General features: G+C 39.9%; 1 protein-coding gene across 2 annotated transcripts in view; it reads left to right on the forward strand.

Moving 5' to 3' along the window:
* The window catches only part of SMARCC1 (SWI/SNF related, matrix associated, actin dependent regulator of chromatin subfamily c member 1), a 124,747-nt gene that overhangs the window by 64,254 nt on the left and 44,618 nt on the right, over window positions 1-15,875 (forward strand). For both annotated transcript variants that reach the window (XM_044933790.1, XM_025272391.2), the window contains exons 20-21: window positions 4,181-4,439; window positions 5,135-5,296. In XM_044933790.1, the coding sequence (XP_044789725.1) occupies window positions 4,181-4,439; window positions 5,135-5,296 (421 nt within the window). The remainder of the gene's footprint in view (window positions 1-4,180; window positions 4,440-5,134; window positions 5,297-15,875) is intronic.

Raw genomic sequence — 15,875 nt, forward strand, 5'->3', positions numbered from 1 at the left:
TTTGAGCTTCTCATTCCAGTGGCTTCTCTTGTTGTGGAGCATGGTCTCTGTGTTGCCAGGGCTTCCGTAGTTGCAGCTCCCAGGCTCTAGAGCACAGGCTTAATAGTTGCGGTGCATACGCTCAGTTGCTCCTTGGCATGTGGGACCTTCCCAGACAAGGGGTCAAGTCCATGTCTCCTGCATTGGCAGGCGGGTTCTTTACCACTGAGCTACCAAGGAAGCACTAGCAACAAATTATTTTAAAATGAAAGTAAGTGCATTTTTTTTTTAAGACATAAAGCTATTGCATACTTAGTAGACTATAGCACAGTATGAATATAACTTTTATATGCACTGTAAAAGCCAACATATCTGTGTGACTCGATTTATTGCAATCCTCACTTTATCAGAATTGAAACTGCAGCATCTCCAAGGTATGCTTGTACAGTATCACATTAAACCTTGACCACTGGTAGTTTCTTAAAGGTTAGTTGGTGTGAAATCCGTTGGTCTCTCCTGTTGAACTAGTAATGGATCTTATACCCATGTATGATTACATAGTATCTTTCGTTGATAAGTTGGAAAATACTGGTTTTCTGATTTATGCAGATCTTCCAAATGTTGATGCAGTTCATTATACAATATCAAAAAATGCAAATTGATAATATTTGGTTCCAATCTCATTAGGAAGTCTTTTAGAGAGTAGAACAAGCTTTCATGGCAGATGCATGATTTTCAGAATTGTCATTTTTCACTTAATTGTTGGCGACAGACAGTATCAGTTGTTTTCCTTGGAGTGATAATTTTGAGAATCATTGTTTATTTTCGAGAAAGTGTCTGCCAAACATCTGTGTCTGTAAAACTGTGGTGTGTTAGCAATTTGTTCTAGTGACAGTGATACTTGGAGAAGAGAGTGGCTACTTGAACTTGAAACTCAATCACATGAGTGCTTTTCCTTTAGATAGTTATGATGCTTCGAGAGTTGGTAGTCTTCCTGTTTGCCTGGCATTTCATAACATCAAATATTGAAAACACATGGGCTAAGATAATTAGATTCAATAAAAATCATTTTTACTATTTCATCCAGGAAACGTTTAAGTTGGTTTATGTGGTTTCTCCAAATACGTGGTAATGAGGAATTAAATGACCCTTAAGACGTCTGGTGCCACTTCCTTGATTCATACTAAGGGGCCAGTGGTTCCCCCCGTTGATTTTGTACCATTGTGCACATGTCGGCATAACAAGTGAGACAGTAATGTCCTAGTGTTACTATTTTGATCTCTTAGTTTCTGTGAAGGGGCCTGGTGCTCTGTGAGTTTCCAGACCACACTTAGGGATCCTTTGGGCCTTGTGGTGTCGCATGTATCTGTTTTGCTCTAATTTGACTTTATGAATTGTTCCAACCGTCATGGTTCATGAAAAATTTTAGTGGTGTATTAACTCTTCCGTTTTCATTTTTACCACCCTCTTCTACTTTCCTTATTCTCTCTTCATGTCTGTCTGTATTCAAAAAGATTGGTTCCTTTTGCATTTTTACCACTATTTTCATTTGTTCTTGTCTGTCCTTTCAGTGTCATTGGTATGCAGAGAGCTTCTTTCCTGAACTCCTTTTTCTTTAATTCAGGGCTGTCTTGTCTAGTCATATCTGCTTGTGGGTATTGATTTTACCGTTCTCAGCCCTTGTGGGGAAATGTATGGGAAATGTTTTTGTATTGCTCATATAGAATCTGTGGGCTCTGGGGAGAGATGCAGTTGTGCAGTACTGCCTGAAACAGCATTCTCCTGTCAATTCTTTTCCTTGCTGCACATTTATACTCAGGAGTTTTCTTCTTTGTGTCCAGTTCTTTGCACCCCCATGGGCTGCAGCATACCAAACCTCCCTGTCCCTCACTATCTCCTGGAGTTTGCCCAAGTTCATGTCCATCGCATCGGTAATGCCATCCAGCCATCTGGTCCTCTGGTGCCCTCTTCTCCTTCTGCCCTCAATCATTCCCAGTATCGGGGACTTTTCCATTGAGTTGGCTGTTCGCATCAGATGACCAGAATACTGGAGCTTCAACTTCAGCATCAGTCCTTCCAACGAGTATTCAGGGTTGATTTCTAAGATTGACTAGTTAAGATTAGTGGATAGTAAATAAAGAGTGAGGTCAGAATGGCCGAGCTCCTGTTTACCCTGAACATAGCCAAGAAAGCCACAGATCTCCACACAATAGTGTGTTTTCTCTCCTGCAGCTGGAGGCTTTGCAGCCGGTAGATTTTCCATTTAAAACATGCTGTTGAACCAACAGATGTCTGCACTTACACAGAGGAATATAAAAGTCTTCCCAACAGCATTGTTGACTATTCACACCTTCTGTTTTTATCGTTTATTTATCGATAATTAATAGCTTAAGAACATGAAGTCAGAGGAAAATTTTTTAATCAATTTATAACCAAAAACTTCATCAATTTCACCCTGACAAATACATCTAGAAGACTGGTTAGAGTTTATTGTTGTCCATTCTCCCTCCCCCAAATCATACCATTTTATCAGACAAGCATATCACATAGGCTACTTACTAGGTATCTTCCTGTGTAATTTTATATTACACTTCAGCTTCCAGTTGTCATGAAGAAAGGCCTTTTTTAAAATTATGGGGTGTTTTCATCTACACTCCTCGGCTTTCAGGATCTTACCGACCAGGGATTGCACCTTTGCCTCTCTCAGTAGAGTCCTAACCACTGTACTGCCAGGGAATTCCCCAGATTTTTTCTTCTTTCTTTTAATGCTTGGAGTCATGGAAAAGTAAGATTCCTTTTCTAATTTAATTTGGCTACCTGTGATTAAATTCAGCACATTTTATTTGGTGCTGTGTTTCAGGCGCTGTGGCAGATAGATTGAGATGACTAGCCCGTAGTGTCTACAGTTCAGTAATTCAGTTCAGTCATAGTCTAGTGTGTGATAGAAACTGAAACGTGATTAGAGGTATGACAAGCATAAGACGTACAGAGGAGTGGCTGTGTAGCTGACCTGGGTAGATAAGATATAATGGACAGCTTCCTGGAGTAGGGTGCTAGTATTGGTTCTGGTTCATGATATTTCTAGTACAGAACAAACTGTACATACACACAATACTTAGGATGTGGGGTCTGGGTATTCCCGGAACATTAGAGTATGATGTTGAGGTGGAAGAATTAGCAGATCCCTGTCGTGTTTGACCTTAATTCCTTAACATAATGATGAGAACTGAAATAGTTTTAGGCAGGCAAGAGACAGTCTCCTGTGTCATACATCCAGCAACAGGAAGAAGGATGGATTGAAGGGTAGAGACAGGCGAGTCTAAGAATCCAGGTAAGCAGTGGTGAAGACCCCAGTGATGGCCGGAGGAGGTGTTGTATAGTGTAAATGTTTGCTGATGCCTTTTTTCTGCTTGTCACCCTTTTCCTTCCTGGAGGCCTGTCGCTATGTTGTTTTGAAAGCCTCTCTTCATCCTGCCTCTCCTATGTAATGCTTCTGTCAGTGCTCAGGCACAGAACTTCACTGCTGCTCGCCTTGTGCTTTTCTGGATGCTGACGGTGGCTTGAATTCTGCATATCAATTCCTTAGCTTTATTCTGGGGAAAAAACTTCCTGAACTTTCTTACTTTTCTCTGGCTAAAGGAAAATGAACAAAGAAAAAAGCTTAAAAGTAAGCTCATCTGAAAAGGTTATGCTGGAAAGTATCAAGACAGTCTCTCCTGGAGTTTGCTCAAACATGACCTTTGAGTTGGTAATGCCACCTAACCATCTCATCCTTTGTCGTCCCCTTCTCCTCCTGCTCTCAGTCTTTCCCAGCATCAGGATCTTTTCCAATGAGTCGGCTGTCATATCAGGTGGCCAGAGTTTTGGAGCTTCAGCTTCAGCTTCTGTCTGTCCAGTGGATATTCAGGGTTCATTTCTTTTAGGATTGACTGTTTTGATCTCTGCAGTCCAAGGGACTCTCAGGAGTCTTCTCCAGCACCATAATTCTTTGTAATATACATGCCTTTTTTTTTGTTTTTCTTGACTGAGAATTTAACATAATAAGGAAAGCAATCAGATCTACCTGCTATGAACAGTATAACTATTTGCATTACTCTTTTTAATTTAAAGCCCATCTAAAGAACAGTCACAGGTTGCTGATGTCATTAAGTATTACTTCCTTGTTACCTGTTATTAAAGCTCCTGTTTTTTTCCATCACAGGCTCTGGAGATGTATAAGGATGATTGGAACAAAGTGTCAGAGCACGTTGGAAGTCGCACTCAGGATGAATGCATCCTTCACTTCTTGAGGCTTCCCATTGAGGACCCATACCTTGAGAATTCTGATGCTTCACTGGGGCCCCTGGCCTACCAGCCTGTCCCCTTCAGTCAGTCAGGAAACCCAGTCATGAGCACGGTTGCTTTTTTGGCATCTGTGGTGGATCCTCGTGTGGCGTCTGCTGCAGCCAAAGCAGCTTTGGGTATGGATTTTCTTAAGCTGTCTTGTGAGCGTAACCATTTCAGATCATGGTTTCATGCTTTCTTTCATGATAGTTTTATCTCAGATTTAGGTGTTATCAGCTTGCAGTTTTATGTATTACCCCTTAAGGATAGTAGATTATGTTTTTTAAATAAAGCAGTTAACATACAACATTTTTCAAACTATGAGCATTTTTTGAGAATTTAGAGGGACAAAACAGTGGGTTTTAATGGTATTTTGTGATGCATATGGATTTTTATATAATTGGCAAAAAGTTATTTAACACTCTTGGGTTGCATGAATTCTAACTAGAATTTTCTCACACTATAGAATTCTTTCTTGACATTCTGGTTGTTTCATCCTTACTGTTTTCTTGATTAAAATCCAAACAGCAGAGTTAGATGAATTTTGGACAGCAATTTTGATTGTTACTGATAGATATTTAAAGATCATAATCTCTTGTTTATACAGTAAGACTGTGACATGTAAGGTAAGACATAAGAGTCATGGAATTGCTTCACTGTACACGTTTATCAACTTTGGCCTTCTTGACTTCCTGGGATAGATCAGATTGAGTCTCAAGAAAGGTCACTAGGTTACACACGACACACTAGTGTTGTGTCAGATTTCCTAGTTTACACTGAAGCAAATATTCACGCGACACCAGATCACTGTTCCATTTTTATTCTTACACAGAGGAGTTTTCTCGGGTCCGGGAGGAGGTGCCCCTGGAATTGGTGGAGGCTCATGTCAAGAAAGTTCAAGAAGCAGCCCGAGCCTCCGGAAAGGTGGATCCCACCTATGGCCTGGAGAGCAGCTGCATTGCAGGCACAGGGCCAGATGAGCCAGAGAAGCTGGGTGAGTCCCTGCTGCCCCCAAGGACACGGTTAATAGTGGTTGTGTTTTCCTATCAGCTTGCTAGAATACTTGGGTTTGCTTGCACTTAAAATTGGCTACAATGATCAGTACAAACTTAGGCCTTAAAAAAATTTATGTGGGACTTTTTTAATCTCTTCCTTTTGTGATAGAATTTTAAAAAATTGTCTCCTGTTAATAAATCACAGTTGTGAGGTATCTGATGCCTGTTTTTAAATCTAGGTTTTGAGTGTATAGACCTAAGAATTCCAAACGGACTTTTGTGGTTTTAATTTATATGTTGCTGAGTAGATTGTTGTTTTTGGTTATTTTTAAATTGAAATAAACTTCATGTGAAATTCTTCATTTTATTCACTTTAAATGTATATTATCCAGTGGCTTCTAGTAAATTCCCTGTGTTGTGCATTCATCACCACTATCTAATTCCAGGACATTTTCCTCACCCCAGAAGAAACCCCATATCAATTAAGCAGTGACTTCCCATTCTTTCTCTCCTCAGCTCTGGTACCATTAATCTGCTTTCTGTCTCCATGGATTTGCCTATTCTGAACATTTCTTATAAATGGAAGCATGCCATTGTAGCCTTTTGTGTGACTTCTTTGATGCAGCGTAATGCTTTCGAAGTTCATCCATGTTGTCATGTTGTGGTGTAATGCAGTACTCCGTGTCTTTCTGTGGTCGATAATACTCTTGGGTGGATATACCACATTTTACTAATCCATTAATCAGTTCATGGCTGTTTGGTTTGTTTGTGCTTTTTATTCATTTGAATAAAGCTGTTATGAACATTCATGTACATAATGTTTTCTGTTTCTTGGGTGCCTAGGAGTAGAATTGCTGATCTTGTGAGATTGTATAATTAACTTTTTGGGACTCTACTCAGTTGTTTGCACAGTGGTTTTACCTTTTTTTTTTCCCCACTAGCAATGTATAAGGTTTCTAATTTCTTCACATTCTCACATAAATACTTGTAGTTTTCTGAGGACCCTCCATACTGTTTTCTGAAGTGGCTATATGTAAATGTTTTTTGACTACTGGTTCAAAATCTGTTTACTTGCTATAGGAAATTATTCTCTTTCTTTTTGGGATAGTTTTGGTAGTGTGTGTTTTTGTAGAAATTTTTAAGATTATCTGGTTTGTTCGCCATGCATGCAAAAAAAAAAAATCATAAAACCAGAACTAGAAACAACTCGGATGGCCATCAACTGAATGGATAAGCAAAATGCAGTATTCAGTGGAATATTATTGGACCGTAAAATGGAATGAAGTATTAAACATATTCTGCATCGTGGAGGTACCTTGTAAACGTTATGGTAGGTGAGAGAAGCCAGTGAAAAGAGACAGTATATTATGTAATTGCAATTATATGAAATGTTCCAAATAGGTAAATATGTGGAGACAATCGGGGCTTCCCTTGTGGCTCAGTGGTTAAGAAGGAAACACGGGTTTGATCCCTGGGACCAGAAGATTCCCTGGAGAAGGAAATGGCAACCCACTTCTCAAATGAGAAGTGTTCCTATTCTCACACTAAAGTAAAAATCCTGTTTTATATATAGTTATCAGTTGTGTATTTCCAATGTTTTTTACATTGTTCATTAATTTTTTCATTCATTGTGAAACAATTTCTGATGAATAACTCAAGCTAAATATTTATTGCTGTCATCTTTTCTACTAGTTCTGTCATTGTCTTAGTTATATGAAATTTATATAATCTGTGCCTCAGCTGCAGTAGCTTTCTTTTGTCTTTTTTATTTATTCTTACAGAATAAAGATAATATAAAGTTAAAATTTAAATTGTCAGCCAGTACTCCACAGATGATACCATTTGAACTCCTGGTGCTCTGTTGTAGGTGGTTTGAGTAGATGCTAGTAAGGTCTCTTCTAGCCTCAAACCTCACGGTTTCTGTGAGTTACCATAGGATCTACCCCTGTTGTTTTCTCTGCTTTTTTTTAAGTATCAATCTAGCAGCTTTATTTTGCAAATATGAAAACAGATTTTCAGATTCATGAAACCTCTCAATCCAGCCCTAAGAAAACATTATTGACCTAATTGTTCTTAATATTGGTTACTAATCCAGAGTACCAAGGCTTTGAATTAAAAAGTAATTTACAGTATCCACAGTATTTCTGAGTTTGAAAACACACTATTTCCTTTTCTCTTAGATGGAGACAGAAATTAGCAAGCCACACCATGTCTCTGTTGCTTTTGTTGATTCTACACCATGTGGCAGTGCCCAGTTCAGGCCAGGAAAACCTGGGTCTATTGAATGCCTGGGAAAGGTCTTACTTTCCTCAACGTTTTTTGTGTGTTTTTGGTTCATTTGTAGGGTCTTTTGGTTCCCTGTGGTCATGGAATTGAAAAGCGTTGGCAAAGCCTTCTTATTTGATTCAAAAAGTGTTTCTGTACTTTGCGGTATCTGAGACATGCTTTTACATATAAATTTGTTTAAAATTTTTTGGTAGATAATATCATAAAGCATTAGTGGTTGAGAAACAGCTTGCAAAGTTGGCCATTTCTGGTTTAGTGGGATTTAAAAGAGGACTTCTCCCCCAAAAATCAACCAACCTTAGTCTTGTGAGGCTAGATTTTTCTGATTCATTAGTGAACGTGCAGGAAGCACTGGAGACTCCACAGGGTGATTCTTTGAATGACATGAACAGTAAGCTTCACTCATAGTACCCGGAGATAGTCTTGCCATCCAAACTTTTTGAAGTGCAGTGTGTACTCACTGGTTGCAGCAGCAGAATTTGGGTCCTTTTACCATTTAGTAAGACCCTGATGCTGGGAAGGACTGAGGACAGGAGGAGAAGGGGATGACAGAGGATGAGATGGTTGGATGGTATAACAGATTAAATGGACATGAGTTTGAGCAAACTCAGGGATATATATAGTGAAGGACAGGGAAGCCTGGCGTGCTACAGTTCATCCGGTCACAAAGAGTCAGACACAGCTGAGTGACTAAACAACAATAGCCACCATTTAATAAGGGTTAGGGAAAGAACCAGGATAATGTGAATATTTCTAAATGAGTCATGAACAGAATTCTAAAACTAATGCTGGCCTATTACAGCTAAAGTGATTTATCTTGGGCTGTGACTGACACAATAAATTACAAAACAGCAAGTGGTGCTCCATGTAGAACTGACTCAACAAAGTTGTAGTGGGGAATCAATAGTACGCTTCCTGTCTTTCTGAACCACATTCCAAGTTCAGAGTTCAAAGAAAGGAAGAATCAAGTGTACATTTAAACTTACACTTTATATAACAAAATAGTGCTTTATACATAGCACTTTGAAAATAGAATGACTTAGGTTTTCCTTATCAAGATAATATCATGCTTGGGTGGTAGATTAATTATACTTTTTATTGTGATACTTAATTTGCAGTTGCAGTAATGTGAATTGATGATGATGAAACAATACGGGGAAAAATGTTTCCTTATGAAATATAAGACTTTGGATTTCTCTCATTAGCTTCTCTTTTTTTTTTTATTTGTTTTTATTTTTGACTGCCCTGGGTCTTTGTTGCTTTGCACAGGCTTTCTCTAGCTGTGGCACGCAGGGGCTACTCTCTACTTGCGGTGCGCACGCTCCTCACTGCACTGGCTTCTCTTGTGGAAAGGCTCCGGGTGCACCAGCTTCCGTAGTTACAACGTGGGGGCTCATGACTGAGTAGTCTCCGCTCGCAGGCTCTAGAGCACAGGCTCAAAGAGTTGTGGTTCATGGACTTAGTTACACCACAGCATGTGGAATCCCTCAATCAGGGATTGAACCCGTGTCCCCTGAATTGGGGGGCGAATTCCTATCCACTGTGCCACAGGACAGTCCCTTATCTAACTGTTTATTGTGAATTGCAAGGAAGTATTTGGTGAAATAAAAGTTAAGATAAATGAACACTAGGTTTGGAACACTGTATTTTTCATTTATTGTGTGAATTTCATTTGTTATGGTTTCTCATGAGAATTATTTAGTAAAGAAGTGTCAGCTTACGATTTTGCTCAGTTTATCCTCTTTAACACTCTAGTCGTTGATTAGTATCTACTGATTTTTTTTTTTGTATGGGTTTGTATGGGTTTTTGTTTGACCAGAGACCGTTCTAGGAATAGAAAAAATGATATTTGAGACCTTTTTTATTTAATCTAAAAATATATGAGATTTTATTTGCTTGTGGGAAAGATGGGAGAAGTTAAGACAAATGGAAAGAAATTTTAAACATTGTTTGGAAGTCACTATAAACCAACATTTCTTTCTGAGCACCCATATTTTTTACACATTATATAGGGTTGTTTTTTAAAAAAATATTTTTGTTTTTATTTATTTCACTGCAGTGGGTGGTTCTTAGTTGTGGCATGTGTGATCTGGTTCCCCTTCCAGGAATCAACCCAGGCCCCCTGCAGTGGGAGTGCAGAGTCCTAGCCCCTGGACCACCAGGGAAATTCCTATATAGGGACTCTCTGGTCATTTGAGATTCTTTTCAGAACAACCCTGTGGAGAAAGTGGCATTGTTTTTATATAGGAGCGAAGGAACTGAGGTGTTGGCAGATGACATTGGCATGCTTGTAAGAGTGGACTAAAATTTGAACCTAAATATCTCTGACCCTTCCTTCTTTCCTCAGCCTCTTTCCTCTGTAAATTATATAGGTATGTTTGTGTATTTTCATTCATTGAACAGGGATCATTAAAGGCCTAATGGCTCCATTGTATGTTTTGCCTTATATAGTATAAATAGAAAATACAATACAATATTGGCAAATACAATAGAAGAAGACCCAGGCCCTCCTGAACACCTAGGCTCTACAGAAGGAGTCAGACAAATGTACTGGGAAGAGTTCAGTTCACTTCACTCACTCAGTCACGTCTGCCTCTTTGCGACCCCTTGGACTGCAGCACGCCAGGCCTCCCTGTCCATCTCCAACTTCCAGAGTTTACTCAAACTCATGTCCATTGAGTCAGTGATGCCCTCCAACCATCTCATCCTCTGTCGTCCGCTTCTCCTACCGCCTTCAGTCTTTCCCAGCATCAGGATCTTTTCCAATGAGTCAGCTCTTCGCATCAGGTGGCCAAAGTATTGGAGTTTCAGCTTCAGTATCAGTCCTTCCAATGAACACCCAGGACTGATCTCCTTTAGGATGGACTGGCTGGATCTTCTTGCAGTCCAGGGGACTCTCAAGAGTCTTCTCCAACACCACAGTTCAAAAGCATCAATTCTTCGGCGTTCAGCCTTCTTTGTAGTGCAACTCGGACATCCATACATGACTACTGGGAAGAGTGGCTGTGGGTGATTCATGTATACTGAAGTAAGTGTTAAGAAACACACAGAAAAATTCAGACAGTGTGATTCAGTGTATGAGCCTAAAACATAAGCATTCTTGGATGTGAGATCAGTTTTAAGCTAGACTCTAGCTGACCCCCTGCCCCACTGCCTTTTTCACTCAGAGATAAATGAGACTGTAAATATGTTGTGTTATCATGGCGTCTCATTGTGTTCTAGGTGTCGGAGTACTGGTAAACAAATTCGTCCAAAATTCCTGCCCTAGTGGAGTTTTATTTTAGATGTGGAAGATGGAATTAGGATGTATAAACTAATTGTAAATACATAGAGTGTGTTGGCCGGTTCCTGGCATCATGAAAATCAGAGCAGGGACTCATCGATAAGAGTGAGGTGTGGGGAATTGCAATTTTAAATGGTTAGCGCAATGACTGTCTCACCATGTAAGTGACATTCGAGCAAGGATATAAGTGGAAGGTGAGGAAGGGAGCTGTGTAGATATCCAAGATCAGAGGGTTCAAGGCATGGGGTGCAGCCAGCATATAGGCCTCTGGACAGGAGCTGCCTGCTATATGGAGGAATAGCAAGAAGAATCACAGACAGGTAGCTGTATTGCAGGGAAGAGGAGGTCAGGGGAGACTATGAGGGTCCTTGTGGGCCTTTGTAACAGTTTAACATTTACTTGGAGGTGGAGCCAAAGGAGGGATTTGAGCAGAAGAGTGTCAGGGTGTAACCTGTATTTTAATGTTTTATTCTGTTAGGTTGAGAATAGACCCCATCTAGGAATTGTTAAATTGATGTATTTTTGTAATAACTATGTACTGTGTTTGAATATTAAATTTTTTTTATCACCACGCCTTTTATTAAAGAACTTCTTTTTTTTTTTTAATTTGACCTGGAAAGGAAACAGAATTGCCTTTCCGATCATCTGTTTATTTGTAGCCAAGCATACTGAAAAGTTGATAGGATAGCACAGTGGAGTCTCCTATGCCTACCAGTTAGGTTCAGCTTTGCCATTTTAATCTATTTAGGCATCTAAATAAACAATTTTTATTTTATTATCTTTGTGAATTATTTCAAAGTAAGTTGTATACCTCATGATTCTTTTCATCCCCACTAAGTAACTCAGCATGTGTCTCCTAAGAATAAGGACATTTTCCTAAATAAATATCATAATACAGTGACTGTTAGTCACTTAAGGTCATCAGCCCTTCCCCTTAGGGTGTTGGAATGTGCATGTATATTCAGGGGCCAGGCAGGAGTCTGTTAAACACATATTATTGTATCCTCCATTTGTATTGTGTAATCTGAAGGCAAATAGATGTGGAAACAGTGGATGACTTTATTTTTCTGGGCTCCAAAATCACTGCAGATGGTGATTGCAGCCAGGAAATTAAAAGACGCTTACTCCTTGGAAGGGAAGTTATGACCAACCTAGACAGCATATTGAGAAGCAGAGACATTACTTTGCCAACAAAGGTCTGTCTAGTCAAGGCTGTGGTTTTTCCAGTGGTCATGTATGGATGTGAAAGTTGGACTATAAAGAAAGCTGAGCACCGAAGAATTGATGGTTTTGAACTGTGGTGTTGAAGAAGACTCTTGAGAGTCCCTTGGACTGCAAGGAGATCCAACCAGTCCATCCTAAAGGAGAGCAGTCCTTGGTGTTCATTGGAAGGATTGCTGTTGAAGCTGAAACTCCAATACTTTGGCCACCTGATGCGAAGAGCTGATTCATTTGAAAAGACCCTGATGCTGGGAAAGATTGAGGGCAAGGGGAGAAGGGGACTACAGAGGGTGAGATGGTTGGATGGCATCACCGGCTCAATGGATCTGGGTTTGGGTGGACTCCGGTAGTTGGTGATGGACAGGGAGGCCTAGCGAGCTGCGGTTCATGGGGTCGCAAAGAGTCAGACACGACTGAGCGACTGAACTGAATCTGAAGTATGGGTTTTACTTTATTTTATTGTTTTGCATGCTGAGTAGATTCACTGTCTATCTTAATTCTGGTTTAGAGAAATTTGAAAGATTAAGTTCATTGATGCTTTTCCTTATTATTGACTATGCTTTTTGGGAACTTGAATCACAGATATTATTATATATAGAATGTTCAGAGAAGATTCTTTTATATCAATGAGTGAGTTACCCCTGAGCTCCTGAATGCCTTGTGGAATACTGAACTCAAGGAGTGTATCTTGAGCCATTTGTCACAGCTCTGTGTAGAAGAACCCAACTCATTATTCCTAGTTTTTGAGAAGGTTAAGAACTAGTCTGTAGTCCATCAGGAGATGAAGAGCATCCTGATAATAATAATGTTGAAACGGTCACTTTCTAGGAACATAAAGCCCAGAAGCGACTATTGAGATTCTTGCCGCAGATACTGTTTATAGCATATAAATAGCCTCATTCTTCTCACCCTGAGGATTCCCATAACATCTTTAAAATCAGGCCCTTCTAAAACGCCAGTGTGTGAGACCATGCTAGGCTCATGAACCTAAGGAAACAGGGATCAGTATTTGATCTTCAGGCTGCGTCATGTGGAGTGGACTTCTCTGTTCTCTTTGTCACTGTTATATTTTAAGGGCTCTTTCAGATCTGTATTAAGAGGCATTGAAATAGAGATTCAGATTTTTGAGCAGCTCAGAATTGGATATTTAACCTCTAAGGACTATCCAGGATTTAAGTGACTTATCTAATGACTCACTCAGTAGATGATAGGACAAGAATTTTTAGGAAGAAATTGGCTTCATGTATATAATTGTCTGCTTTTAGGTGACTTGTAGAAATCAAATCAGATATTATGCTTAGTTGATATAGCTCTCTTGCTACGGGGCAGTTATGTAAGACAGCTAATACTAATAATTGGGGCTGTATTTTATGATGAGTTACATAAACATAGAAAAATAATTCATTATTGGAGGATTGGAGATAGAATGAAGTATAATATTGTTCAAGGAGGACTACAAAGGAAGTGCTATAAGAAGGAACACAACGGGTTGTGTAATTTTAGACTAAAGAAGACTTCACAAAGAAAGTAGAATTTGAGCTGAGTATTGAAAAAGAGGTTTAGAATGTCACTGAGCCGGCTTGGAGCAAGTATAATTTTCTATTCTGTAGAACAACATGAACAAAGGCCCAGAGGTGGAAATGGAAGGTTGTTTAAAAGGTGAGAAGTAAACCAGGTTGGCCATAATACAAAATTCAAATAAGGATGTAGAAAGAGAATAGCATGCAGAAGCTGGAGTGAGGTTATAGAGAATGACATAGGCTCATGAGCTTGCTTGGACGGTATTGCCAGCTTTATGGAATGTTTGGACTTTAATACAGGGAATGACCTGATTATTCTCCCAGAAATGTTCCTACTGTGAGTTCCTACCATGGGCCTCATTTTCCCCTTCCCTGGGAAGACAAAACTTACTGGAATCACATTTCTAAAATTTTCTGGTCTCAGGACTTCTTTAACCATTTAAAAATATCAAGGAACCCCAAATGCTTCCATTTATCTGGATTATATCATTGATTTTTTTTTTACTATATTAAAAATTGAAACTGGGAAAGTTTTTAAAACAAAATGATACATAGGTGCACATTTCTATGACTACCTTCATCGTGTAGCATCTGGAAAGTCATATTCCACACTTAAATGAGAGTGAAAAGGGAAGTAACATCTTGTGTTGCTGTGTAAATAGTTTTGACCTTGGGAACTCCCAGGGTACCTGGACCACATGTTGTGAATCAGTCACTGAATTAAATAATCATCTTGTACTTGAATATTCATGGTGGGAGAGGGGACCTTATTACAAAAAGAAAAACAGTTATAAGTAGAGGCCATGTGGAGGAAGCACAGTTATTAATACTTCAGTCAGTTAGGGAAGGCTTCACAAAGGAAATGACCTTGTAAACAATAATGAGAAAGGAAGGAGTGAACACCTAGCATATTTTGAAAATAATGTAAGAAATCTGTGGGGAGCAGAGTTCCTGGTCAATCGCAGCTGTGGAGGTGTGCGGCTGGTTTTGAAAGGCTTTTACCTCGTAGACTTTACCTTGTAGAGAAGAGGACCAGAGTCTCTGTAGAAGTAGCATTGTTCTGTCTGTTCTAGAAAGTGACTGTTGACAGTTTACAGATGATGTGTAAGAATGTTGTCAACAAGTAAACGTCCTTCTTTTCCAAGGAGAATCATGACTTAGTTATTTATAACATACTTTATTAAAGGCAGGTATTTTGCAAGCATTTAATTCTTTCCTCAAAGCTAACTTTTCCAGTTCCCTGAAGACTTTAGGAAATGGTTTCTTTATTTCTCCTCATTTTGGTTTTGTTAAGCATATTGTTTATGGGCTTCCCCGGTGGCTCAGCAATCAGCCTGCAATTCAGGAAACCTGGGTTCCATCCCTGGGTCAGATAGATCCCCTGGAGGAGGGTATGGCAACCCACTCCAGTATTCTTGCCTGGAGAATACCGTGGACAGAGGAGCCTGGCGGCCTGTAGTCCATGGAGTTGCAAAGAGTCAGACACGACTGAAGCGACTGAGCATGCATGCATTGGTGGCTCAGATGGTGAAGAATCTGCCTGCAGTGCAGGAGACCCGAGTTCCATCCCTGGGTCTGGAAGATGCCCTGGAAGAGAAAATGGCTGCCCACTCCAGTATTCTTGCCTGGAAAATCCCATGGAGAGAGGAGCCTGGTGGGCTACAGTCCATGGGGTTGCAGAAAGTTGGACACAACTAAGCGACTAACACTTTGACTTTCAAGCATATTATTACTAGACCAAAAAGTACACCTTGTGGAAGCTGCGAGAAAGGGGTGGTGACTGGGGATGAAATTGTCCTGGACTAGTGGATGAGACCATTTCTCTGAAGATGTTCTTATGGATGCTGGCTAATTTGCTTCTCACCCTTGGTTGAGGTTTATTCAGAAGTTAAGGAGGTATATGTGTGTTAGTCACTCGGTCTTGTCTGACTCTTTGTGATCCCACGGACTGTAGCCTTTCAGGCTTCTCTGTCCATGAAATTTTCCAGGCAAGAATACTGAAGTGGGTTGCCATTTCCTCCTCCAGGGGATCTTCCTAACTGATTGATCCTGGGTCTCCTTCATTGTAGGCAGATTCTTTACTGTCTGAGCCACCAGGGAAGCTCGGTGGAGGTACAGTAGTTATCTGTTGGTGCAAAATAAATTACCACAAAATTAGTGGCTTAAAACACAGTACATTTATTACCTCCTAGTTGCTGTGAGTAGAAGTCTATGCATAGCCTAACTTGTCCTCTGCTGAGGATCTCAAAAGGCAACAATCAAGTTGAT

This window comes from Bubalus bubalis, chromosome 21 (genome assembly GCF_019923935.1).
Source record: "Bubalus bubalis isolate 160015118507 breed Murrah chromosome 21, NDDB_SH_1, whole genome shotgun sequence".
NCBI lineage: Eukaryota > Metazoa > Chordata > Mammalia > Artiodactyla > Bovidae > Bubalus > Bubalus bubalis.